Source organism: Delphinapterus leucas, chromosome 4 (assembly GCF_059928025.1).
Source record: "Delphinapterus leucas isolate spDelLeu-1000000601 "Yukka" chromosome 4, BTC_Dleu_Yukka2, whole genome shotgun sequence".
Lineage (NCBI taxonomy): Eukaryota > Metazoa > Chordata > Mammalia > Artiodactyla > Monodontidae > Delphinapterus > Delphinapterus leucas.
The window spans coordinates 143748658-143776066 of record NC_143132.1 but is presented as its reverse complement, the minus strand read 5'-3'; the positions used below and the strand labels follow the sequence as shown (position 1 = coordinate 143776066).

General features: G+C 44.8%; 1 protein-coding gene across 5 annotated transcripts in view; it reads right to left on the bottom strand.

Annotated features, from left to right (window-relative positions):
- The window catches only part of KAT2B (lysine acetyltransferase 2B), a 102332-nt gene extending 95102 nt beyond the window's left edge, over positions 1-7230 (bottom strand). For 4 of the 5 annotated variants that reach the window (XM_089911197.1, XM_089911195.1, XM_089911196.1 and 1 more), the window contains exon 1: positions 6915-7220. In XM_089911197.1, coding sequence (XP_089767323.1) covers positions 6915-7205 — 291 coding nt within the window. In that variant the 5' untranslated portion in view covers positions 7206-7220. Of the gene's footprint in view, positions 1-6914 lie in introns of all 5 variants that reach the window. The other variant, XM_022554706.3, reaches the window with a different exon arrangement.
- Positions 7231-27409: the final 20179 nt, after the last annotated feature.

Sequence of the window (27409 nt, the reverse complement as noted above, 5' to 3'; positions counted from 1 at the left end):
TGGGCCAGTCATAAAGAAAACATTTTGTCTGCCTTATGGCCTGCAGTTTCAATGAACTAGAAAAGCCTTTGAACATGCCTCTCAATAGGAGTACAATAAACATCAAATGAGAGCAGGAGAATGCCTGCCACAAGTGAAGTCCCCTCTGTAAACCATTTGGAAGGACAGCATCCTCTCCGCCCCATGAGAATGCCTGGGAAGAGGATGCAGAGGACACGTTGGAAAGAGAGCCTCTGTGGGCAGCTTCCCCGTGAGCCACCCCTGCAGCTGGATGAAGCTGCTGAACTTCTTTGGGTCCCGGTTCCCTGCTAGTAAAATGACCTCGCCTGCCTTTCTCTTACCCCAGGTGGAGTGGCAAAACACTAACGACAAAACTGCTGATACCAATGGAAAGTTTTTAAAAATTAAAGAGACATCTGTGGAATGCCTGTGCTCCAAGAACCGTCACATATGCTAGATGATTTCATCTTCACGGTAAATGGATGAGGTGGCACCTCGCCTCCCGCTTCACCAATGAGGAAACTGAAAGATAGGCAGTTAAGACACTGCCCAGGGGCACCCGCCGGCCGGTGGGGTGGGAGGAGTGATCCTCCAGGTTTTCTCCAGGTCGCCAGGTGGTCGGCACGCCTGCAGTTCTACCACAGGTGCCGTGGCAGATTCGAATCCTCGAATCGAATCAGATTAGGAGTGTAGGAAACCATCCAGAGCCGGAAGCCATCGACAACCGTTCCTAAATAGCTATCTTCCTCTCATGGAGAAACAAACGAACTCCATCGGAAGCCGCAGAGCCTTGGAAATCCAAGTTTTATTGGCACTGTGCTGAGTATCCAGGTCTTTCATCTGAGAAGCAGACGTTCTGATTGTTCCAAGGTACCTGGCGTGAAACTGTACATTTCACCCTTTTAGCCTCAACGTTCCCTATGACGGGTCAGACCTGTGGATTTACAGAATTAAATGGACACAGAACTAAATCCTGCCCATGTGGACGGGTAACTAGGTTGAGATCTACTGAATGGTAAAAACAAACAAACAAAACCCCACGAGCACTGCGTCACAAAATGCTATACGCAAGCACGAGCTTCCTAAAACAAAACAGTCCTCAGCAGATTTTGTACTGTTTTGCCCTATAAACTACTTTTTCCAGTTACAGAAAACTGCAAACTGCAATCCAAAGGCTTTGCAGGCTTGCATTTTTCCATCTTCCCTGAAAGTTTAGGAGGACACATAATTCAATTTGGTCATCTTTCTGGCTTTCCGCATGGTGCCTGCCAAGTGAAGCATTTTGCCTGTGTGCCTGGCTCCATGATACCACCTTTTAGAGAAGTTACCACACGTGAAATAATCGTCTGCATTAGATTTATGTGGCTAGAGACTGAGTTTTTAAAAACATTTAATCTACCCCCCCCCGTGTTGTGCTTTGCCGTAACAATACTGATGATCTAAGAGTCTCCAGAAAGATACTTTCAATTGGGTTTCTGTTTGCAAACCAACAATCAACTGCTATAAAATATCACCTTAAAAAGTTGCCCACGGTGGGGGGAACTGGTGGGGGGGAACCACCAGACCTCTGCGGAGGTAGCGGGGCGGGGGGAATGGTAGAGTTATAAAACTGGACTGTGGTAATGCACGCACAATTGTACACATTTACTCAAGAGCATCTAACTGCACACTTACAGTTGCTGAGTTTTATGATCTATAAATTATACCACAATAAAGCTGTTTAAAAATATGCCCAGGATTCACAAAGCGAGATTTTTCAGGTTCTGTTATTCAAATTAACATGAAAAGCATTCGTTTCTTCTCCACTGCAAATGTATTTATGGTATTTGGGGGCAATACGATTTTCTTCCAAGGCAGAGTTTCTCAACTTCGGCACTACTGTCATGGGGGCCAGATCATTCTTTGTGTCGGCAGGGCTATCGTGGGCTGGCCTGTGCATCCGGGGGTGTTTAGCAGCATCCCTGGCCTCTGTTCACTAGCCGCCAGTAGCGCTCCCTCACCCCAAAATGTCTCCAGACCTTGCCAAACATCCCCTGGGGGGCAAAACAGCTCCTGGGTAAGAGCCACTGCTCTAGACACTGAACACTGGAAACTTGCTCTCGGGAGGAGTGACTGACAAATACAAACACAGGCGTTCAGGACCCCCCCTAACGTGAAGGCTGGGTCTAGTGCCCCATTCGCAGCCCCCTGGCCAACGTAGGAAGCTTTTTCTCTTATGGTGGTGCCTCTGCCTGTGCTCGCTGCATATTCAACAGCCAGTGTCACTTCTAGATTATAAACCATTATTTTTTAAATGAAGACTAATTTTCTAGTCCTGTGCCTATGTCAGTCTCTAAGTAAGGCACTCAGCCCAGAATCAAAGTTCTCCATAACTGCTTTGCAGCCCCTGACTGGAACACTGAGTACGGCAGCAGGCAATTTTTCTTTTCTTTTCTTTTAATTTTTATTGGAGTGTAGTGAATTTACAAACGTTGTGCTAGTTTCCTGCTGTACAGCAAAGTGAATCAGTTATACATAGACACATATCCACTCTTTTTTAGATTCTTTTCCCATATAGCTCATTACAGATCACTGAATAGAGTTCCCTGTGCTATACAGTAGGTCCTTATTAGTTATCTATTTTATATACAGTAGAGTGTGTATAGGTCAATCCCAATCTCCCAATTTATACCTCCCCACCCTTTCCCCCCGGTAACGATAAGTTTGTTTTCTACATCGGTAACTCTAGCTCTGTTTTAGCACCAGGCAATTTCATTTCGCCAGCATGAACCCAACACGTTTAGGTTCCAGGAACTCTGGGGAACTTTCCACCTTTGAACTTCAAGGTTGAAGTCATGGTCTCCATCTTAGAGATGAAGCAATCCAGGCTCAGAGGAAAACTAAGTAACTTGTGCCCAAGACCATAAAGCGGCAGAGCTGGGATAGGAGACTAAGCCCCATGTGCTTTCTTGACTCCCAAGTTTACAGGGTATCCCCTACTCTGAGCTGCTGAGAAAACGTAGGGTGGACTAGACACCTGCTGGATGCCTCATACACAGAAGCTCATTTGAAATCCTCACCGTTAGGCTGTGAGGTGAGGGTTATTATTCCTACTTTACAGACAAGGAAATGGAGGCTGAGGTGAAGTCCTTGTCCAAGGTCACACAGCTGGACCTGAAATGTGAACTCAGGTGGCTCTTGGCCACTACACCCCCCGGCCTCCCCTTCTGTAAAAATGGCCTATTTCACTAGGAAGAGTCGGTCATTGGTTTTTGGTTTTTTACTACCTATATTACATTTTCATTCAAATAGATGTGGATTTGGGCTACTCATAATTTACTCGGGGCTCCTTTTATAACACTAAAAATCCAGTCCTATGCACATCCGTGAGAAAAAATCCTCTCTGCCCAGTTGTCAAGAAGTGGTCAGGCTAAAATTTCACTACTGCTCTTCTAACAGTTAATCATTTCCTCCGTTTTCTCTTCTCTCATTCATTCATCCAGTCAATAACCACATCACTTAGGATCTATTCAGAGTGACAAACACATATCAAATAATCACACAATTAAAAATCATGATGAAAGCACCAGTTAGGAAAAGTAAGTACAGAGGCGGTTCCAAACATTTAGAATGGGAAGGCTGGCCAGGGTTGTAAAGGACACGCAAGGAATCTGAGATTTGCAGGAAGAGCTGGGAGTTCGTTTGAAAGTGAGGCAAGGGACTTTCCTGGCGGTCCAGTGGTTAAGACTCCGTGCTTCCACTGCAGGGGGTGCAGGTTCAATTCCTGGTTGGGGAACTAAGATCCCACATGCCGCGCAGTGCGGCCAAAAATAAAGAAAAAAGGAAAAAAGAAAGTGAGGCGAGAGGAGCTTTTGGTGCTAGTAAACAGTGTGTGCAAAGGCCCTGAGGTAGAAAGGAACCATGCATGCAAGGCCCTGAAAGGGGGCCAGAGATAGCAGTGGCCAGGCCACACAGGGTCTTGTGGACCCCTCGTAAAGAGAAATTAAGGGTCCTAAGTAGGGGCAGAGCATGGTCAGGTTTACAATTTTAATGAGCAGTCTGGCTGTGTCACATGAGCAATCTGTGCCAGGACACAGTTCAAAGAGCTCTACTCTGGATCCTGCAAAACAAGTCTGTTTGTTTCTTTTTTTTTTTTTCCTTCTCTCCGGGCTGTGGTGCACCTCCCTGGCTGTGAGCTAGCTCCCTTCTTTCTCTGTTTCATTTGTGAAGTTTAAAGGCCAGATCTTTTATCAAGTCTGGGACCTGTTTTCTTTCAGTAACCCCCCCAGTAAAGTACTTCATCTCTTCCCAGATTCCTCCCCACTCCCTAACCTCTCTATTCTCTCCAACTTGCTAAGTGGCCAGTCAATGACAAAAGGTAGGAGAATCTGTCCTTTGGGGCATTCTTACATAGAGGGTAGAGACAAGCTGAGAAAGAAATACAGATTCTACTTGCTTGCACCTCCTCACACTCAATCAAGCACAGTTGGAAGAAAAAAAAAAACAAAAGCAAATCTGAGATAATGTTAAGATTCCTGGATTCCCTCTTGGCCACGCACACCCGCCTCCACCAATCTAGTGGCCGCCGCCAATGGACTTTAGCTCCCGCTGGCCCAACTCCAAGCTTTCATAATTACTTTCAGTTTCTCCACGACAAGAAGCTTCAGCTGACCGCACCCTGCCCCGCTAAGAGTCCTTAGCAGCCACTGACACTTCTTCCAGGAAGCCCGTCCTACCCCACCCACCCTTCGTGCCTCCTGCCCGTGAATGCCCTGCTCTGAGTTCCAACAGTGCTCTAAGAAAGCAGGTTCTTCGAACTTCATTGTAATTGGTTCACCCAACACATGCATGCAAGTGCATGCACACACACGGTCAGTAGCTCCAGAAGGACAGATTCTGGGTGTCACTGTCCCAGCATCTAGCACAATGCCTGGCATCCGGTTGGGATCCTTACTGAATGAATGAGCAAATAGAAGTGGACACATTCAAAGTCTCCCAGGGGCAGGAAGAGAGACCTTAAATGAGAGAGGTTTTCCCTTCCTATAGGTTTGGTTGTGAATGTGAACATGAAACACTGAAGTTACAAATTTTAGAAAAGGCGCTACATTTCACTCACGGAAATTTGAAAGGATCAAAAATATCAAAGCAGGACACACACGCTCATGGTTTTAGACAGGACCAAAACTGCGGAAAGTTTTCAGACGTTAAGGTGGTAGCAGGGAAAGAAGATGCTCATGATGGGAACCCAATAGAAAGCCAGAACAGAAACACAGAGCTGACACGGCTCCCACCTGAGCCCACTCTGGCTGCAAAATGCCACGTCAACCGAGTAACTGACCCCGTTCTTATCTCCGTACAGTTCTCTCTTCGGCCCACTACTCTCCCGGCCTTGTCCTCATTTGTCAAATGCCCTTCATAGCCAATTCCTACCCCTTCACCTTTCTTAAAAGCACACTCCCCACTGGATCATTTTTGCATTCTGTCTTCAGAAACGCCAACCATGTGGCATTACTGTTTCACAGTTTCACTTTCTTGGCTGAATTCAAATGGGATAATCTTATATTGTCCAGGTCTGAACCAGGGTCTTGCTACTTGGAGTGTGGTCGGTGGACTAACATCGCATCACCTGACAGTCTGTTAGAAATGCAGTCTCTCAGCCCTATCCCAGACCTCCTGATGCAGAATCAGCATTTAACCAGCTCCCCAGAAGAGTCCTGTGCACACAAAAGTTTTAGAAGCACTGGGCTAGATCCTACGTTCACTCAACAAGTATGTATTGAACCAGTGCAGGGTCTACAGTAGGTGCTCAACATACACAAGAGGATGTGAATGACGTGGAGAAAGGAAGTACAGATATTCCACTGAGGTTGAGAAGCTCCTGTAAATACTAAAAACAGCATCACCGGGGTGCGAGGTTCTAGCAGGATTAATAACCTTTATGCCCAAATTCAGACGTGGCCAACTGCATCTGGGTTGTGGGAAACTGGAATCTGGGAACTTGACCCTGTTTGCAGCAGGCGGGAGGAGCACAGGGGAGGTGTGTGAGTGTGTGTGTCTCTTCCCCGCTTCAGCCACAGGCCGCAGGAGCTGACAAGGCCAAGTCCCCGCCCCCCTCAGCTGTCACCCTGTCAAAACAAAGCCGCTGCTGACAGCGCAGGGCCAGCCTGCCCCGCGGCCTCGGGCAGTGCTCCCACCCCGGGAGCACGGCGCCCACATCTGGATCCGCAGCTAAGGGGCGACGGGGTGCCCGGAGCTGGGGTGGAGAGGGGATGGCCAGAAACGCGCGCCCTCAAACTAAGCAGTAGCGCCCGCCGCGCTGGGCCGTCACCTTGCCAAATCCTGTTTACACCCCGAGAGGCTGGGGCAGCGTTTCAACTAAACAAGTAAAAATACAGTAATGACCGGGCTGTCACCGCGCGCCGCAGCGCCTCCGCCCCCGGCCGAGGGCGCCCGGAGCTCCAGGACCCTAGCTTGGGGCTGCGCCGCCCAGCCCGCGCAATCCGCCCCTTCGAGCTCCCAAAGCGCCGGGAGTCCAGAATCCTATTCCAGCCTCACTCCTTCCACCCAGCTCCGCCCAGTGGGGCTCGGGGAGAGGAGGGCGCTCAGGTCCCCCAAAAGATGTTGCCTTGGCCCCGCTCCACTCCCTGGGAGGCGCCTCCGGCGAGCTCCTACAGAGCAACAAAGCCCCAGGGCAGCCCAGGAGCTCGGAGGCGGAGGCAACTCCTTCCAAGGGGGAGGAAGGAAAGGCTCTCGGTCCCGGCGATCCCTCCTTCCCACCCGACAGCACTCTGGTCCGAGAAGCAGCTAATTGGGCGCGGGCGACATCAGCACTTCCGCGGTGCCGCGGCCCCGGGCGGGAGGCGGGGGCGGGAGGGGGAGGGGGTCCCGCGGGCCCGGCCGCTGCCCCTCGGGCGGGCCGGGCGCCGAGCGCGTACCTTGCAGGCGGAGTACACGCCGAGTTTCTCCAGTTTCTTGGCCCGCGGAGCGGAGCGCAGCTGCGCCTTCTTCACTGCGATCCGGGCCGAGCCGCCGCCTCCCGGCCCCTCGGCCGTGCCCGCCGCCGCCACCGCCGTCGCCGGTCCGCAGGCGCCCGAGCCCCCGGCGGCGGCGGCGCCAGGGGAGCCCTGCGGCGGCGCGGGCGGGGGCGCGGGGGGCGGGGGGGCCAGCGCCCCGAGCCCGGCCCCCGCCACGCCGCCGCCCGGCCCGGCCCCGCCAGCCTCGGACATGCCGCTCCGGAGCACGGCAGGAGACGCCGAGTGTCAGGCGCCGCCGCCGCTGCCACCGCCGCCGCCGCCAGGGTCTCCCTCTCGGGCTCTGGTAGCCAGGAGCGCGAGACCCTCCCCCCGCGCCCTCCCGCCCCAGCGCCCACCCCCCTCCCCGCCCCCGCCCTCCCCCGCGCGCCACCCGCCCGGCTCGCTCCGGCCGCGGCCCGCGCGCTGACGGTGGCGGCGGCGGCGGCGGCGGCGGCGGCAGCGGCGGCAGCGGCAGCAGCTGCTACCCCAGGAGGGAGGGGACTAGCGGCTCCGCGGCCGGCGCCGCCACTGCACACGCCCTACCCCGGCTCTCCTCCCCGGGGCCCCGCTCGGCGCCCGGGCCGCCGACATGGTCCTGGGGTGCGGGCGGCGGGTGCCGGCCTCTCGGTAGGGTTGGGGGCCAGCCCCCCGGCCCCCGGCTCTTTCCTCCTGCCTGCCGGACGCGCGCCCCCCACCCCGCGCCTGGCACCCTGCGCTCGCCCGCCAGGGGGCGAGGCCAACCCCGGGGGAAGGGGGAGGGGGAGAGGGGCAGGGGCCGGGGCCCAGGCACCTGCTGGCCGCCTCCGTCTCGGCAGCCCACCCCGCGCCCCCGCAAGCTGACCCGGCGGAGGGAGGGGGCGCGGGAGGAGCGCGGGGGAGACTCCCATCATTTGTTCCTCCGCTCCCTTCCACCCTCATTCGGAACAGAGGCAACTTCCTCCACCCTAGCGGGAGCCAGAGAAAAAAAAAATATTTTTGAAAAGTACCCGACCATGCTAATCCTTTTCTTTGTTGCCAATTCACCAAAATAAAGGCGTGATGTTTTCCATTTCTCTTTTTAGATACTTTTCCGTCCACCTTCTCTCTTTTAATTGAGAACGCTTTCATCCTGTAATCAATTTCTGGATTGCATCTGCCAGAGGAAGGAAAAGACTGTTAATCGATATTTTCTGTAATTTTTGTTTGAAAGTGCTGGTTGTTAAAAGAACTGTCGTCCCAAAAGCAGGGTCACAATGAAAACTAAGTGCAGTGGGAAAAGTTTGCTAATAGGTCTCATCTCTGCAGAGTGGGAGTATAACCTCACTACTTTCTTTTCTATAATGTTGCATAGTTTTCAATTTTGATATCACCAGCATGCATATTAACCATGAAAAAAAAATTAAGCAGCATCCAAAAGAATGTGTTGATTTTGGCCTCAAACTTAAAAAAAAGAAAAAAGAAAAAAACTCGACTCAGCGTTTTCAACTTTGTTGAAACTGTTGCTAACTGTCGTTTTCATTGTTGATGACAATGAAGGTGGTGTTTAGTAATTCGGAGACCACGTTTCAGTTTTTTTCATTTGAAATTGTACACCTTTGGTTGGCCTCTCTAAAGCAGTTTTTGAAAAGCCCAGCACTGTATCTCAGGACCCTTCCCAAGTGCCCTGCTTTTGTAATGTGAGTCACAATTTCTGTATAATATGGGTCATAATGTGTGTATTATCAAATTCTTTACATACCCTAAAGCTCTTGCCCAGCTCCGGCCAGACCGCCTGCAGAAATGTGCTTTTCCCTGAAAATATTCCCCTTCCCATCCCGTTTTTTCCAGTTAATTTTCTCTATCCTTTTTCTAGATCCTCTGTGTTCTTTTGACTTTGAATGCAAAGCGGTATGTAAAAATGAACTTTTTTTTTTTTAAGTTTGTAGATCCAGACAGTGACATTAGCACAAAAGGAAATAACCTCTCCCAACTTGAGTTCCATCTCAAGGTCTGAAATTGTGGACTCTCTGGTTCCACCAGGACAGTTACCTGGGGCTTCTTTTCTTAGCTTGATGTGCTCTTCTTTACCACTGTTACTCGCTTCTGGCCCCACTGAGGTGTTTTGCAGATTTTTATGATTCTTGCCTAAGCTGGATGGGAGTCTTAAAGACTGAGATCCCATGAACACAGTCCAATATCATGATGTCAGCAGATATTGATAGGGGTTTAGGTTCCACAGTGTAGGCATTTGTCAAACTGATGGGCCCCTTGGGATCTGTGCATTTCAGTGGATAAAAATATCCCTCATATATTAAAAAAAATTTTAAATATTAAAGTCTAGTTGGTGGTGCTCCTGCTGAAAGTTTAGGGGTGCAGTGTCATGATATATGCAGTATGCTTTAAGAAGCATTAAAAAAAAAGATGGGGTGGGATAGGGAGGCTGGGAGGGAGGGAGATGCAAGAGGGAAGAGATATGGGGACATATGTATATGTATAACTGATTCACTTTGTTATAAAGCAGAAACTAAGACACCATTGTAAAGCAATTATACTCTAATAAAGATGTTTAAAAAAAAAGATGGATTGATGCATCTGTGAATGCGCTAATAGGCAGATGAACACGATAAAGCAAGTAGAGTGACATGTGAAATGTTAAGAGTTGAATCTAGGTAGTAGGTATATGGGTGTTCACTGTGCGGTTTTTAAAATCTTCTATGTTTGAAATTTTCATCATAAAATGTTCAGGGGGGAGCCCAGCTTCAATATTAACTCACCTATCACCCCTTCCTCCCAAGCTGTCCCCAGAATTCAGGAGGCAGGCTATTTCCAGGATGTTCTGAAGCAGAAGAAAACAACCTCATTTCAACCGACCCTGAAAACCATCACTGTCTGAATGGTGAATGGCTTGTGACATCGACTGAACATTATTTTTCATTATTTCCCTGCTCAGAGCACCCAGATGACATACTGCCTTAGGCTGAAGGCCCACAGTTTCAAGGCCCTATTCAAAGTGTTATGAGCAGCAGGCAAGGACAGTTCAAGGGCAAAGGATTCAGGAGGCTTGTTGCCTCTGCATAATCAGGCTGCTGTGAGCATTTAGTGAGCTCCTGTGTGCAGTCCTTTTATGAAGTGAGCACCAACAAAAGAAAAGGCAATGTGTTCATTTACAAAGTATTCACAACTGTGAAAGGATGTCCATCTAAAATGGAAATCTCATGCATGTGCCCTGAAAAGAACGGAACTTGGAACTTAAGAACTGAGAGACTGATTTGCCCTAAAGGCTGTTATACAGAAGACCCAGATTTACCTCCTGACCAATGAAAAAGCGCCAAGAGTCTCTTCCCGTCCTCAAGCCAATGAACTTACTGCTTGGACTGCAACCAGACTCCCCGTCTTTGCTCTCCCCCCACCCCATAAATACAGCCCACCCACACACCAGCACAGCCGCCCTTAGCTTGCTGTGGTTTGCATTTCCTTAAACTGCAATTCCCATGCTATTCCTGAGTAATCTCAATTTCTCATAGTTCAAGCTTACCTCAATTTACCTCTTCATTTAGTTTAACACAACTTGCTGAGGTAAGCAAACCACAATTAGGAAAGAAAAGGCTTGGGGAGTAGGAATTGAGGGAGCAGGTTGACCCTTGGAGGTTAGTTCTGGCTTATTAATACTATAGAATAGTATGCAGCTATCACAAAGAATGACCATTATACAAATGTAATAGCATAGGTGGATCTCCAGGAAATGCTGCTGAATGAACCCTGTACAGTACAATACCATCTATATTAAAAGCAAACTCACACTGGCATATAAGTACAATTCTCTATGTGTTCAGTCAATGCATATAAAAATGCAAAAGCCAGAGAAAGATTTAGAAAGATATGCAGCCGACTCCTAAATGTCCTTGCCTTTACTGGGCTCCCTTGAGAGTAAAACTTCTTTTTCTCATTTTTATATTCCCAGTGCCTCACTCAAAGAAAGTTCTCAATAAATAGTAGTAGTTCTTTCTACATGCAAACTGGACTCTGCTTCCCTTGCTCTACCATGATCCCCCTCTTCATGGTAGAGTTTTTAAATTGTAAGTGCAGGGGCTTCCCTGGTGGTGCAGTGGTTAAGAATCCACCTGCCAACGCAGGGGACACGGGTTCAAGCTCTGCCGCGGAGCAACTAAGCCCATGCGCCACAACTATTGAGCCCGTGCTCTAGAGCCCGTGAGCCACAACTACTGAAGCCCACGCGCCTAGAGCCTGTGCTCTGCAACAAGAGAAGCCACCACAATGAGAAACCCGTGCACCACAACAAAGAGTAGCCCCCACTCGCTGTAACTAGAGAAAGCCCGCGCGCAGCAACTAAGACCCCATGCACCCAAAAAAAAAAAAAAACAATTGTAAGTGCAAACCTGATCCCACAACCCCCTGCTTGAAACCCTCCAAGGGCTTCTCATAACATTGAAAATACAATCACAACCCCATAACCTGATTGGCAAGGCCTACCTCTCCAGGCCCTTCTCCCAGGTGTGTGGTTTACTCCAGCCTAACTCAGGAAGCTTTTTCCTGCCTCAGGGCCTTTGCATTTGCTGTCTTGCCTGACACCTTCCCCCAGACAGCATGGCTGGCCCTATTCATCTAGTATCCTTTGTCTGGAGATGCCTTCCCATCTAAGAAAGGAAGGATGGGGACCATCTTCTGCTACTCCAACATCTAGTACCTCTTTGCCATATTCCTTCTTACCCACCTTCTATAATACACCAACATCCTGAAGCCCACAGATGGATTGAAATTGTCCCCACTGAGGATGCAGACTCTGAGGACTAGTCTGGACAAGGGGGTATCACAGCAGGTTTGGCCCAGTGTGTGGCCAATGACTGGCATCCTTCCCTCCCAGCACAGCCACCTGCTTATTTAGAGACAACAGCTCGATGAGAATATAAAATAAAGAAGGAGGAGACAGATGCCTTAGGCTTGGGCCAACTTCCCACTGGAGAAAGTGGCTGTGATCAATGGACATTTATTTTAATAACCTCTAAAATAAAATCTATCTGTCTAAGGAAAAATTACTGGAAAACAATTAGGAAATGAATCCTAGGATGGGGAAACATAAAATCTCCGTCCCTGGTTTTCAAGCATCTTTGCAATTAAATCATGATTTCCAGTGTGAGTCTTAACTCTGCAGCAAATACCATTAGTGCTATTTTTTTCATTTTTATTTTTAGTTGTTCTTAATAGCAATTTTCATATCTAATGTGAATAGGCCTAAATGTGTTTGGCTGAGCACTGCCCTTGTAAAGAGAGAGGGTTTTTTCCCTTTTGTTTCTGTTTATAATTACTAACACATATGACTGTTTTACCAGCCTACCTACCATTTACAATGAAGGTACAAAGTAAGTAAAAGAAATGAAGTCTCCTTCTTCTGAACTCCGGCTAAATGGCTGACTGCTTTTCTAAAGCAATATGTGAGTATCTATCTGTTTGAGCAACTTGAAAATTATATAAGAAAATCAAATTTCCAAGGAACCAAACTTTGGTACGACCTAGATTTTCTCTCACAATCTGAATATCATGAATTTTACTAATGTTAGTGCCAGATTATTTTTTAAAATAAAGGTAAGAGGGAGTCTAATTCCCTAACTCTATAAAAGTGTTCATGCACATAATTTCACAAATTAAGAAAAAGATTTTTAGGACAGGTTTTCTAGTTTAGGGTCTCCTTATCAAGGGAAAATCTGTTTCCTCAAGTCCTTAATCTTAAGTCCTGGCTGGCTGACCCTCTGGGTCTAAAATCAAAGCTCAGAGTGGAGTGTTTCAAAATTTATAAAGTAGGTGCTATACATGGGCAACCACTTTGGATGAAAGCAACAAACAAACAAAAGTGTGAAGCATAGTAACAGAACATCCTCCCAAAGCACAAAAATGTGTATGTTGTTATAAAATATTTCAAACATATAGAAAAATAAAGGGAGTGATTTAATTTCTGTACATTCACCAGCCACATTTTCTTAATGTTTTCATTTGCCGGCGAGATATATATTATTAGTTTAAGAAATCCTCCTTCCTAAGTCCCTTTATCTCAGTTTCCCAGTGCCTGCCTCCACAGAAGTAAACACTCTAAGGCAGGCTGTTTCCTTCTTGTTCATGTTTTTCAACATTTACAAAATAAAGCCTGTAGTAAACACACTAATTTAAAAAAATTTTTTTATTAAAATAGAGTTGATTTACAATGTTGTGTTAGTTTCTGGTGTACAGCACAGTGATTCAGTTGTACATAAATATCAATTCTTTTTCAGATTCTTTTCCATTATAGGTTATTACAAGATACTGATTATAGTTCCCTGTGGTATACAGTAGGTCCTTGTTGTTTATCTATTTTATACATAGTAGTGTAAGGTATGTATGTTAATCCCAAGCTCCTTATTTATCTCTCCATCTCTCATCTCCTTTGGTAACCATAAGTTTGTTTTCTATGTCTGTAAGTCTGTTTCTGTTTTGTAAATAAGTTCATTTGTATCATTTTTTAAGATTCTACATATAAGTGATAGCATATGGTATTTGTCTTTCTCTGTCTGCGTTACTTCACTTAGTATGATCATCTCTGGGTCCATCCATGTTGCTGCAATTGGCATTATTTCATTCCTTTTTACGGCTGAGTAATATTCCATTGTATATAAGTGCCACATCTTTATCCATTCCTCTGTCGATGGACATTTAGGTTGCTTCCATGCCTTGGCTATTGTGAATAGTGCTGCTAGAAACATTGGAGCAAGCATGCTCTTATTGTCTAGCTCAATGAATGTTTATATATGCATATACTTGGTCATCCGCCATCCAGACTGATATAACAATATATTCCCAACACCCAAGGAGGCTGCTTTTGGCCCCTTTCTAGTCAGTGCCCTAAGGTAACCATTACTCTGGCTTCATCATCATAGATTAGTCTTGTCTGTTCTTGAACTTCATGTAAATATGCCCATAGAGCATGGACTCATGTTGTCAGGCTCTTCTTTGGAATACCGTTATGTTGATGATGTCTGTCATGTTGTTCCATGTGCCATATGTCACTTATTTTTATGGTGGTGTAGTATTCTATTATATGACTATCACAGTTTGTTTATTCGTTCTCTTGTTGATGAACATTTCCAGTTTTTTACTACTATGAATAAAGTTGCTATGAATATTCTTATAATGCCTTTTCGTTGTCGTATATGCTTATTTCTCCAGGGTATATACCTAGGGGGGACAGTTGCTAAATCATAGGGAAAGTGTATGTCAAGCTTTAATAGGTCCTGTCCCTCCCAAAATAATTGTACCAATTTATACTCCTGCCCACGGTGTGTGAGGATGACAGCACCGCCCTCCTCATAAAGCTTTGGTACCGTCGATCTCTTTAATTTTCACCATTTTGGTGGTTGTCGAGTAGTATATTTCTTTGTGGTTTTCATTAGCATTTACAACATGCATAATAACATTGAGCACATTTTCATTTGCGTCTTGGCATCTAGGATGTCCATCTTTTGTGAAATAAATGTCTGTGCTAGTCTTTTACCCATTTTTGATTGTTTTGTGGTAGATTTTTACTGTACAGTCTGGATTTGAATCCTTCGATGGATATATATGTTGCAAATCTCTTAGTCTGTGACTTGCTTTTTCACTCTTTTGAGTGTCCTTTGATGATCAGAAGCTTTTACTTTTACGGGTTTGATTTGTCTGTATTTTATTTTATGTTTAGTGTTTCCATGTGTCCCGTTTAAAAACTCTGCCTAGCCCGTGTTTGTAAAGATACTCTCCTATGCGTTCTTTGAGTTTTATTGACCTTATCTCTCACATGTACGACTCTTTTGCAACTCAGTCAATTACTGAGTATAATGTGAGATGGCAGTGGTCATGGTCACCATCTTATTAAACTTTCTCTTTGTATTTTATTTCTAAACTATCATATGAAATGTTTGGAGCAGAAGGATTGCCTTATAACATGGCCTTCTAGCTCAATCTTTACTGAGAGTTCACTGTAATATTGCCTTTTAAGAATAGTCTTGATACTCCCATTAAAGACTGCATGCTCTTTAATTCATTTTTAAAGCAGGATCACCCTTGGCCTCAGGGCAAAGGAGCCCCTACACTGGGGTCCACAGTTTAAAGAATCCCTCGTGTCATAAACGCTCAAAGACAGAGTGGAGGCGAGGGCATCTCTGTCACTTGTCACTTGTCACCTGGTATGAGCTTCAGACAGGGCAACCCCGTAAACCTGGACTTCACCCTTCTACCCAGCAGGATCAAGCCCTTGTCTGAGACGCACTTCCTCGCATCTGTTGTCCTTGAGCCTGGAAACAGAAGGCGCCTGCATAGGAATACTGAGAAGTTTTGCATGTGAAAGAGGCACAGTCTGGGAGTGCAGGAAGGATTTGAGTGGCAGGAATGCTTAGGTAAGAGAAAAGACAAATTAATTAACTTGTCAAATCCTCCTTCTAAGCGTGAATGCAAAAGATTCTTGCATAACAAAGTATTCTTTCCCAGAGTACCAAGCAGCCGTTTTCTTGCTTCTCTTTGTGTTCCAATTCATGGTTCTGAGGATCCTCGTCAACCAGCACCACATTCACTAACGCTGCCCAGTGTCTGAGGAACATTTTGTAATGTTAAGGAATTCATTTTACCCTTAAATGTATATGTACAGAGATCCAAACATTATCTCCGGGAAGCACGAAATAGACTTTTTCACTGGCAAATAGATGAACATTGAATGCAAAGGGTGTGAACAGTTTTATAAAATTATTTAGGAAGACGTCACGGAATTCTCTAAAAAGCTAACAAAACATTCAGCTTATTTTAATATCTTTGACTAAAAATTTGATAGTGATTAACTATAACTTCATTTTGCCTTTTAGTTTTGAAAGGGCACTTTGACTATGGTAGAAGAAAGAGCATTTTTTAAAATGTAAAAAATAATTTGAATTTTTAAATTTTTTTACATTCATGTCATTCACCTTTTTTTGGATGAACATACATTTAAATTTTGTACACTTTAAATACGATTACATTTTGACCGGGTAGTTATGTATAATTTTGAATTCAAAATAATAAAGAAAAAGAAGAAAAAAAAAGTCCATGAGAAAAATGTGCTTAGAATATTGTCTGGCAAATAATGGGTATTCCATAAATATTAGGGATCCCTGTCTGCCACCCACCCTTTTCCTCTCTTGGTTTTAACTTGATATCAGATTAAACATCCTTTCCCTCCCTCTTTTTCCCACTCTCCACCCTCCAAATACAAACATACATATCCTGTTTGGAATGTGGTTGCCTTATGGAAACAAGTCTAAAATTTGGAAGAAAACAGAGCCAGCAGAATTGACAGGAGACATTAGGGGAATCTCGTTGAGGCCAAATTAAAAGCTCAGTTGTTAAAGATACCCAATTCTTTTTGAAGAATTCTGACATACCACATATGTCAGGCACTTCTCAGCCTAGTGAGGAGTTTTGGGCATCTCAGAAATGTGGGTCAGACCAAAGGGAATTTAATCGATTCTTGCTAATCATTTGACTTACAGGTTGGGCTGCCAGCCCTCAGCAAACCGAATGAAAGCTTCAGGAAGTTAGCACTGCTGGCCACATCCTCACAGCTTTAGACACACACCTGGAACGTTTTAACAGCTGGAATCCAATTTCTGAGTTGATCTATGAGAAAATCAAATTTGTTGTAGCACTCAACAATAATAAAAGAAGAATAACTAACAGGTTGGGGGTACCTACTACATGGTAGGCACTGCACTAATCCCTTTCTGCAAAATGTTCCATCTAATCCTTACCAGGACGTGAGGGCTATTATCTCCATCATAGAGATGAGGAACTTGGGGCTCAGAGAAGTTAAGTAACTTACACCAGACTCTCTCCTGATTTTAACCACTTTAACTTACAGCTGATGACAATGGTGGCTACTGTTTTTTTGTTTGCTTGTTTTTGTTTTTTTAAATTTTTATTGGAGTATAGTCGATTTACAATGTTGTGTTAGTTTCAGGTGTACAGTAAATTGAATCAGTTATACGTACATATGGGTATACACATATACATATGTGTGTGTATATATCTATATGTCTATATATCTATATATATATATATCTGCAATTTTTTTAGATTCTTTTCCTGTATAGGCCATTACAGAGTATTGAGTAGAGTTCCCTGTGCTATACAGTAGGTCCTTATTAGTTATCTGTTTTATATATAGTAGTGTGTATATGTCAATTCAATCTCCCAATTTATCCCTCCTCCCCCTTACCCCCTGGTAACCGTAAGTCTGTTTTCTACATCTGTGACTTTATTTCTGTTTTGTAAATAAGTTCATTTGTACCCTTTTTTAAGATTCCACATATAAGCGATATCATATATTTGTCTTTGTCTGACTTACTTCGCTCAGTATGACAATCTCTAGGTTCATCCATGTTGCTGCATGTGACATTATTTCGTTCTTTTTTATGGCTGAGTAATATTCCAGTGTATATATGTACCACATCTTGGTCCATTCCTCTGTCAATGGACATGTAGGTTGCTTCCATGTCTTGGCTATTGTAAATAGTGCTTCAGTGAACATGGGGTGCGCGTATCTTTTCGAATTATGGCTTTCTCCAGGTATGTGCCTAGGAGTGGGATTCCTGGGTCATATGGTAGCTGTATTTTTAGTTTTTTAAAGAACCTCCATACTATTCTCCATAGAGGTGGTACCAATTTACATTCCCACCAGCAGTGTGGGAGGATTCCTTGATGGTGGCTACTGTTTACTGAGAGCTGACTAAGGGCCTGAACATGTGTTATAACAAATTTCATCTTTGTAAAAACTCTAATGGGAAGCATTTAGGAGTCCCAGCTACAGATAAAGAGCATCCAGCTGCAGCACCTGGAATTATGTGGAATACAGACGATGATAATAATAGGTGCAGAGTCTCTTCCCCACCTCCTCTTTTCTGTGCAGAAGAGGCTATTTTTCATTCTAGGGCCGTACTAGTCAATATAGCTTTCTGTGATAATGAAAATGTTTTACATCGGTGCTGTCCAATATGGTAGCTACTGACCACATGTGGCCATTGAGCATGTAAAACGTGGCCGATGACACTGATGAACTAAAATTTTAATTTTCTTTTAACTAGTTAAATTTAAATAGCACACGTGGCTAGTGGCTACCAGTTTGGGCAGCACAGCTGTAGAGGGTAAAACCGCTTGGTGGCCAAGTTCCCAACAGAGTCTAAGAGTTTCTCACACTCCACTCTTCTTTCTCTTAGCTCTACTATTGGTTAGCTTCTGGGGCAGGATCCTCAGACTAAGGCACTGCTAAGAACTGAGGAAGAGGGAAAAGGATCAGGATCTTTCTTACTCCCTTTATTCAAAACGAAATATTTATAGGGAATTCCCTGGCGGTCCAGTGGTTAGGACTCTGGGCTTTTCACTGCTGAGGGCACAGGTTCAATCCCTAGTCGGGGAACTAAGATCCTGCAAACTGTGCGGGCACAGACAAAAAAATCCTAAATATTTAAGTGTGCAAACACTTATTTCACGTGTTCATTTATTTATCTAACAAATATTTATGGAGCTCTCCCCACATGGCAGGTATATCTGCTTATTATAAGTCTATGCATTGGCCCCTGGGTTAAAACAGCAAGCAAGGCAGGACTGGAGAGACAGACATTAATTAAATCATCACACAAATGCATCATTAGAAACTCACTCAAATAAAGGGAAAGTATCAGGAGTTGTGAAGGTTTTTAAGGACAGAGGATTCACGTGAGGCATTGGGAAACACTTTAATTTTTTTTTTTTTTTTTTTTTTTTGGCTGCGTTGGCTCTTCGTTGCTGCGCACGGGCCTTTCTCTAGCTGCGGAGAACAGGAGCTACTCTTCATTGCGGTGCGTGGGCTTCTCATTGCGGTGGCTTGTCTTGTGGAACACGGCCTCTAGGTGTGCGGGCTTCAGTAATTGTGGCTCGCAGGCTCAGTAGTTGTGGCGCAGGGGCTTAGTTGCTCCACGGCATGTGGGATCTTCCCTGACCCAGGCTCGAACCCCTGTCCCCTGCATTGGCAGGAAGATTCTTAACCACTGTGCCACAAGGGAAGCCCTGGGAAACACTTTTCTGATGGTGCTCAAATTCAGCTTGTGGAAGTGATGTTTTAGCTGAGAGATTAAGAATGAGTTAGAATTAACTGAGTGACAAGGAAGGAAAAGCATTCAGGGTGGAGGGAATAGCATGTACAGGCCTGAGGTGTGCAGAGTGTGGACATGATTGAGGAACTTTAAAGAAAGGGCCAGTGGGGGAATTCCCTGGCAATCCAGTGGTTAGTACTCTGCGCTTCCACTGCTGAGGTTCCAGGTTCAATTCCTGGTCGGGGAACTAAGATCCCACAAGCTGCATGCAGTGTGGCAAAAAAAAAAGAAAAGAAAAGAAAAGAAAAGAAAAAGAAAAAAAAGAAGGGGACAGTGGGAAGAGACAGGCTGAGGCTTTCTACACAGCTTCATCTGCCATATCAGGGCTTCTGACCTTTATCCTAAAAGCAGTGGCTGGCTACTGAAAGGATTTAAGCAGAGGAGTGACCTGATTAGAAAATAAACTTAAAAAACAAAACCAAACACACAAAAACCTTGGCTTTTCACAAGGGCGTCATTGTTCCCTGTTCCTTCCTTCCCTCTCCAGCAGGCAGGCAGGTGACTTCCCCAGACACAGGGCTGCAGCTGGCTCAGGACAGACTAGAAGAGCTTGGTCGTGGGCCCAGTGGATGAATGGAGCTGAGCTGTGTTCTTTCCTCTCATGCTCTGTGTGTTCTGTGTGTTTCTGCCATTGAATAAATACTGGGTATTTATAAAAACTGTCAGCAAGCCACCCACTCCCTTTTCTCTGCCTCAGGCCCAGAAGCCCTCAAACAGTAACAGGCTGTACCAGAATCTCTGTGATATCCAGAGATCCAGCTCCTAAAGGACAGCTAAATATAACTCTCTCCCACACAGGCTGGTGTCTGTCGTCTCCACTTTTACGATCCTAGCTGTGGAACATCCAGGAAACTTGAACTTGACGGGCGGTTTACACCAAACCAGGGAAGAGGGGTGTCACTGGGGAGGTGGGGTGACTTTCAGTATTTTCTTTTCTGGCCACCTTTCCATTGAGCCACAGGTCATGGATTGGCCTTCAGGGGGGAGAATGACAAGTGAAAGAATTTATTCCAGTGAGAGAAGGGCAAGAAGAGTGAAAAGGAGAGGAAGGACTTGTGAGTGTATTTGAACTTCAAAGTAATGAGACTCCAACTTCCTTCACAAAATGCACCTGTTACGGTCCTCGTCTTCCAAAATGAATTGATTTTACCTCCTTGCCTGGCATCGTAGAAAAGTCCCCCATTTTGTTGTTTAACACACTTGACCTTGACTCCCAGCTCTGTTGCTTACTCGGGGCAAGGTAACTCACCACCCAGAGCTTCAGGGTCCTTGTCTGTAAAATGGGTTAATGGTGCTTGTTTGCAGGGTTGTGTGACTGTGAGACAATGTGGATGGAATGCTTAGAAATAAGCAGGGACTTCCCTGGTGGTCCAAGGACTCCGCACTTCCAATGTCGGGGACGTGGGTTCGATCCCTGGTCCAGGAACTGAGATCCTGCAAGCTGTGCAGCACAGCCAAAAAAAAAAAACAGAAAAAGAAATATAAATAAGCACCGGCTTTGTTATTATCCAGTAATGCGTCTGCGTGTCTCTCTTCCCCATGACACTGAGTTCCTCAAGTGCAAAGAACTCTCACTGGCCTTTATATCTACTACCTACTCCTGCAAGTGCTCAAGATATAAAATGAATGGTTGATGTAGTTATCTAATAGTGAAGGAATTCCTCTCTTCCTGCCCAAGATGGTCAATCTTCTAATTTCCTACACCCTTGACTGTTTATTTAGACACAAATTGGGAAAATAAAATTAGTGAATACACTTCCAGAAAGATAGTTTCCTACAATGTTTCTACTTACACATACACATACATATTTTAAATTAAATAACTTTATTTTTAAAGCAGTTTTAGGGTTACAGAAAAATCGAGCAGAAAGTACAGAGATTTCTCACATGCCCCTTCACTCCCTTCCCTCTACTGTATTAACATCTGGCAATAGTGTGGTACATTTATTACAACTAATGAGCCAGCAATGATACGTTGTTATTGACAAAGTCCATAGTTTACATTAAAGTTCACTCTTTGTACATTCTGTGAGTTTTGACAAATGTACAATGGCATGTAGCCACCATTACAGTTTCATACAGAATAGTTTTGCTGCTCTAAAAAGCCCCTGTACCCACCCATTTATCCCTCCCACCCCACCCCCCCAACCCCTAGAAACCACTGATCGTTTTACTATCTCCGTAGTTTTGTCTTTTCCAGAAGTTGTGTAGCCGGAATCATACAATATGTTGCCCTTTCAGATTGGCATCTTTTACCTAGTAACATGCATTTAAGATTTATCCATGGATGCAATGTTGGGAGGCCCACATGGCTAGGAGGTTGAGGGCAGCCTCTGGAAACTGAGGGCTACCTCCAGTGAACAGTCAGCAGGAAGCCAGGGTCCTCCGACTTGGAAATGCAAGGAAATGAACTCTGCTATCGACATGAGTGAACTTGTGAGTGTATCCTTCCCTAGCTGAGCCTCCTGATGAGAACCTAGCCCTGACCAATATCTAATGGCAGCCTTACAGAAGACCCACCCAAGCTGTGCTGCACAGAAATCATGAGGTAATAAATATATGTTGATTTAAGTTACTAAATCGTGGTAGTTTACTATGCAGCAATAGATAACTAATATACTCTTGTTGAGAGATATTTGGGTTGTTTCCAGTTTTTCCTGACTATCAACTATGCTAATATAACTGCTCTGATGCACGTCTCCTTGGTGCATACCCACAATTGTTTCTATAGAGCAAATTACTCGAAATGGACTCGTAAGCATAAGGCATTGGGCAAGACAGAGGGTGGCAAACTTTTTCTGGGAAGGACCAGGTAGTAACTGTTTTAAGCTCTGAAGGCCCTGTAGTCTCTGTTGCAACTATTCAATTCTGAAATCGTATTACGAAAGTGCCAAAGACAATCCATGTGAGAATGAGCATGGCTGTGTTTTAGTATTTCATTTGTGAACACTGATATGTGAATTTTGAATAATTTTCACATGCTACAAAATATTGTATTTCTGGTTTGTTTCAACCAATTAAAAATGTAAAAACCATTCTTAGCTTGCAGACTACATAGAAACAGGTAGAGGCCAGATGGGCCCACAGGCCATAGTTTGCAGGTTCTTGGGATTTTCAACTTACCGGATAGGGCAACATCGTTTTCTGAAGTGATGGTCCTGATTTTCCCTCCCATCAGTAGTGTAATGTTTAGGAGTTCTCATGGCTCCACATCCTTGCCCATATTTGTGACATCTATGCAATATTGAGTTTTCCAATCCAAAACACAGATGAGTCTTTGCCTTTATTCATATTTTCTTTTATGTTCTTGGTAGTGTTTTACAGTTTTTTTCATATGAATTTTTCCCTCATACTTTTTTTGAGTTTCTTTTTTTTAAAACATTCTTTTTTAAACGCTGCATTGGGTCTTCATTTCTGCGTGTGAGCGTTCTCTAGTTGTGGCGAGCGGGGGCTACTCTTCACTGCGGTGAGCGTGCGTCTCATTGCGGTGGCTTCTCTTGTTGCGGAGCATGGGCTCTAGGCGCGCAGGCTTCAGTAGCTGTGGCTCACAGGCTCAGTAGTTGTGGCTCATGGGCTTAGTTACTCTGCGGCATGTGGGATCTTCCCGGACCAGGGATCAAAACCGTGTCTCCTGTATTGGCAGGCTGATTCTTAACCACTACACAACCAGGGAAGTCCCGGGTTTATTTCTAATTAAATTATTTTCTTGTTGTAATATCTAGTGGGTTCTTTTTTCTCTTGTATTTCAAATTATTTTTTGTACATTAATTATGTAATCCTCCACCTTAGAAGGTTTCTTTATTTTTTCTTTATATTTGGGCAAACGTAGTACAAGTTGTCATTTTAGTGGACACATGATATTCTCAAGAATATTAAAGGCTTGGGACATCCCTGGTGGTCCAGTGGTTAAGAGTCCACCTTCCAATGCAGGGGATGCGGGTTCAATCCCTGGTCTGGAAAGATCCCACATGCTGCGGGGCAACTAAGCCCACACAACTGGAGTTGAGGCCTGCACGCGACAACAGAGAGACTGCATGCCGCAACTAAGACCTGACACAGCCAAAAATAAATTTTAAAAAAAGGACAAAGTCTTAAGACCCTGAAATAGCTTTGCATCGTTTCCTGCCCACTCTTTTAAGTTGCTTTTGAAACATGTATATGTACATATTACATATGTGAGTGTATGTGTGTGTGTGTGTGTGTGTGTGTGTGTGTGTAAAGGTGACATGGAGCTAGGGTGGTGAGGATGGATATAGACATAAGCAGGGCCGAAAGTGAGCAGAAAGAAACAAATAGGTGAAAGTGGATCATAGGGAGAGAATTTAATGGAAATGTTTATGCAAAGGTGGTTGTGGAACGTGGGGAGACTAAATAATGTTACTATGTTAATATTAATGATAATAACAATTACGTATTGAGCATCTACGCTGTACACTGTGCTCAGTGTTTGACAGACATCGCTCATTTCACGTCAACCAGCAAGGTTCCTAGTATTATCTCTATTTCACCGCTGACAAACTTGGGGTCCCAAATGGCTAGATAACCTAAGAGCACCAACAAACCAGCAGCAAGCTGGGATTCGAGTCCAGCCGGCGTGCTCCTAAGCCTTTGCTACTTCCATTCTGCCGTGTTGACTTTCCGTGGGTCGGATATCCCGCAAGTAGCAGCATCCACATGAAGAGGCCTGGACCTCTGTGTTCGTGTTTATTGTGATGTTATTATAGCAAACAAAACAGAAACAACCACTTCATTACAGGTAAATGGTTCAATAATCTACGTTACATGTTTACACTTACGGTAGAATATAATACAGTGGTTAAAAAGAATGGGGTAGGGGGAATTCCTTGGCGGTCCAGCGGTTAGGGGTCAGCACTCTCACTGCCAAGGACCAAGCTTTGATCTCTGGTCGGGGAACTAAGATCCCACAAGCCATGCAGAATGGGAAAAAAAAAAAAAAAATGGAGTAGGTTGATAGGTACTGACTATCAACCTAAAAAATCATCACCCCGTACTAGACCCCGTACTAGTAAGTGACGGGAAACATTTACAGAATAATATTATGATTATGCTGCCATGTTATTTTTTAAGATACAGAAAACAAGACTTAATGGAGTCTACAAGTGTATTCCTGTATAAAAATTCATCAAGCTGTACATTTAGAATTTCTGCAACTGACTGTAAGTAAATTAAATCTGAATTTCAAATTAGACTGTGTCTATGTTTTCATGCACATACATATGAAAATACATAGAAACCGGTCTGGAACAATTTACACCCAATTTTTGGCAGTGGTAACTTTGGGGAAAGGAAGATCTCTTCTTTTCCTCTACATACTTCTGTATTGTTTGAATATTTTAAAAAGGTGTCATTGGGTGTCTAATAAATACATAGAAGTACATGTTTTTGTCAATAAAAGAAATAACATAAAATAATTAATCAATTCATAGACAAAATTAACAGACAGCAAATACGCTTTGGAAGAAAAGAAGCTACTGAGAATCCATGTAGAGATAGACCCAACTGCTCCCTTGCAAAGTATTTCACCAATATGTTTTCTCTATTTTTTGCCTCTCTGGAAAGAAGTTGACCCTAAGTCACTTTTCTAAGGAGGTTTTCCTACAACTCTAATCACCAGCGGGCCTGAGGGCTGCATGTGGAGATATGAACACTCAGCCACCCTAAGAGAGATACCTGACCCCGCTCGGGAGCTGGAGCTGACAGGAGACTCAGGACTTGCTTGAAAGAACTGCCTCAGTAACCTTCCCACACTGACGTGGCATGGGTGTGATACAGCTGCTGGGAGTGATCAGGCAGTACACCTGCATGAGTGGTGTGAAGGAATTATGGAATAAGGAATTCATTCTGGGGGGCTTCCCTGGAGGTCCAGTGGTTAAGACTGTGCCCTTCCAATACAGGAGGTGTGGGTTTGATCCCTGGTTGGGGAACTAAGATGCCACATGCCGTTCGCCACGGCAAAAAAAAAAAAAAAAAAAAGAGTTCATTGTTGAAATGTGACCTCACACAATTTGTGGAAGGAGCCGGGCAACTGAACATCTGGGAAAGGAAGCTGGAAGGACCAGAGGAGTCCGTAGCCAGTCTGAGAAGCCAAGGATATCCAGCCACTGAAGTAGGACCACAGAAGGCATGCTGATGGAGGAATCTGGAGGGAGTATTTGCCTTTGGGGGTCCACTTGCTGGTGGATCTGGGGCTGCTGTTGGCAACGTAGAGGGAGCGAGGACAAGCTGGACCTGCTAGGCACCTCTGCATCTGGGGTCATCTCATTTTCCATGGCAGCGTTCAGATGTACTGCCCCCAAATTCCTTTCTTGCAAGTCTAACCTGGAACCACACAGGGAAAAGGATTCTGGAAAACATAGTTTCTAGCCTAACCAAGTTAATGGTGGGAGATGATTCTGGAGGAAAGGTGGTGAGTTCCATTTTGGACATGTTAATTTGGGGTTGACTGGAATACGTGCTCGTGGTGATGTCCAGTAAGTAGTCGGGCTTGTCCAATCTTCTTCAATATGCAAACAAGCTGTTCTAAGACTCTAGTTCTAATACAGGCCTGGGGTGAGAAAGTGGAAGGCCGCTGTGGATTAAGAACCTAGGAACTAAAGATATCGACCAGGAATAAAGTTAGCCTCAAGAAATACAGTGCAAAAACCAAAAAGCCTGTACCTTTCAAGCAGTGACTTGGGGTGGCAGGATGGGAGTGGGGATGGCAAGACTCTCCAGGGCAGGTAGGAAGGGGTGCTGGAGAGATGGCTTGAGATACCTTACCCCTGAGTGGGAAGACAACTGTACATTAATTGAGAGTCACTCTTTTCTTTTCTTTTTGCGGTACACGGGCCTCTCACTGTTGTGACCTCTCCCGTCGCGGAGCACAGGCTCCGGACGCGCAGGCTCAGTGGCCATGGCTCACGGGCCCAGCTGCTCCACGGCATGTGGGATCTTCCCGGACCAGGGCACGAACCCGTGTCCCCTGCATCGGCAGGCGGACTCTCAACCACTGCGCCACCAGGGAAGCCCACTCTTTTCATTTTTAAAGTCTTATTATACAGGCATAAGGCAGTCTATTCAATGAATGATCCTTATTTCAGAAATTTCAAAGACAAGTTTGTTACTTAACACAATTTGTGACCTTATTGCTTCACAGTTCTTCAGAATCATAGAGTGAGTTCTGACTGAGGTTCCAGGTGATGTAGTAAACATTCCAAGCAGAGAGGTCCACCAGCAAGTCAGGGGACCCTCCCACCGGCATCACCACCATCACCACTATCACCCACCCCTCCACTCCTACCACTGCCAACACTAGCCAGGTTGGAGGAACAGAGGCTGGGAAAGGTGGTAAAGAGAGGGTAAAGGATGGTGGCAATCCCAAAGGAACATGGAAGTTAATAGCGCTCTCAGGTAACGTTTCTTCATTTGTATTGGATAACAAATGTAGTCAATGAACAATTATATCTGCAGCTTTCTTTTTCCTCCACTTTCTCAGTCATCAAATGAAACTTTGGCTTCCTGTTAGACTATGTACGTGGAGGAGTGGTATATTCCTCCGACTACCTTATACAGAAAGGGCTTCTGTCTCTCTCTCTCTCCTTTTGTTCTGCTATATTTTTCATGATAGTACTTATCTCTGATATTATGTGTTTCCATGTTTCCTTTTTTTTTTATTATTATTATTATTTTTTGCGGTACGCGGGCCTCTCACTGTTGTGGCCTCTCCCGTTGCGGAGCACAGGCTCCGGATGCGCAGGCTCAGCGGCCATGGCTCACGGGCCCAGCCGCTCCGTGGCACGTGGGACCCTCCCAGACTGGGGCATGAACCCGTGTCCCCTGCATCGGCAGGTGGACTCTCAACCACTGCGCCACTAGGGAAGCCCCATGTTTCCTTTATTTACTGTCTGTCTTTCATATCAGAATATAAGTTTCATTACAGAAAATGCCTTTGTTCGCATCTCTATCCCAAGCAAATAAACCAGTACCTGGCAAATTGCAGACATCCAAGTGTTTGTTGAATGAATGAATGAATGAACAAATATATGAAGATGCATTACATTCTAAGAATGGCTCCACGTGAGAGAGTTGTATTATGGCTCTATATAGGAAAATAAAATTCTGATATAACTTTATTTTTATCTGATGACTCTAGGTCTAACTATAGAATTGGTATGCCTTATATATTGTCCCAACAGTTCTACAAGCCTCAGAATAACTGTATCCTTTATATGAATATTACCAAATAATAGCAATTTTAAAATATTTGATATACATTTTGGTCAGAGA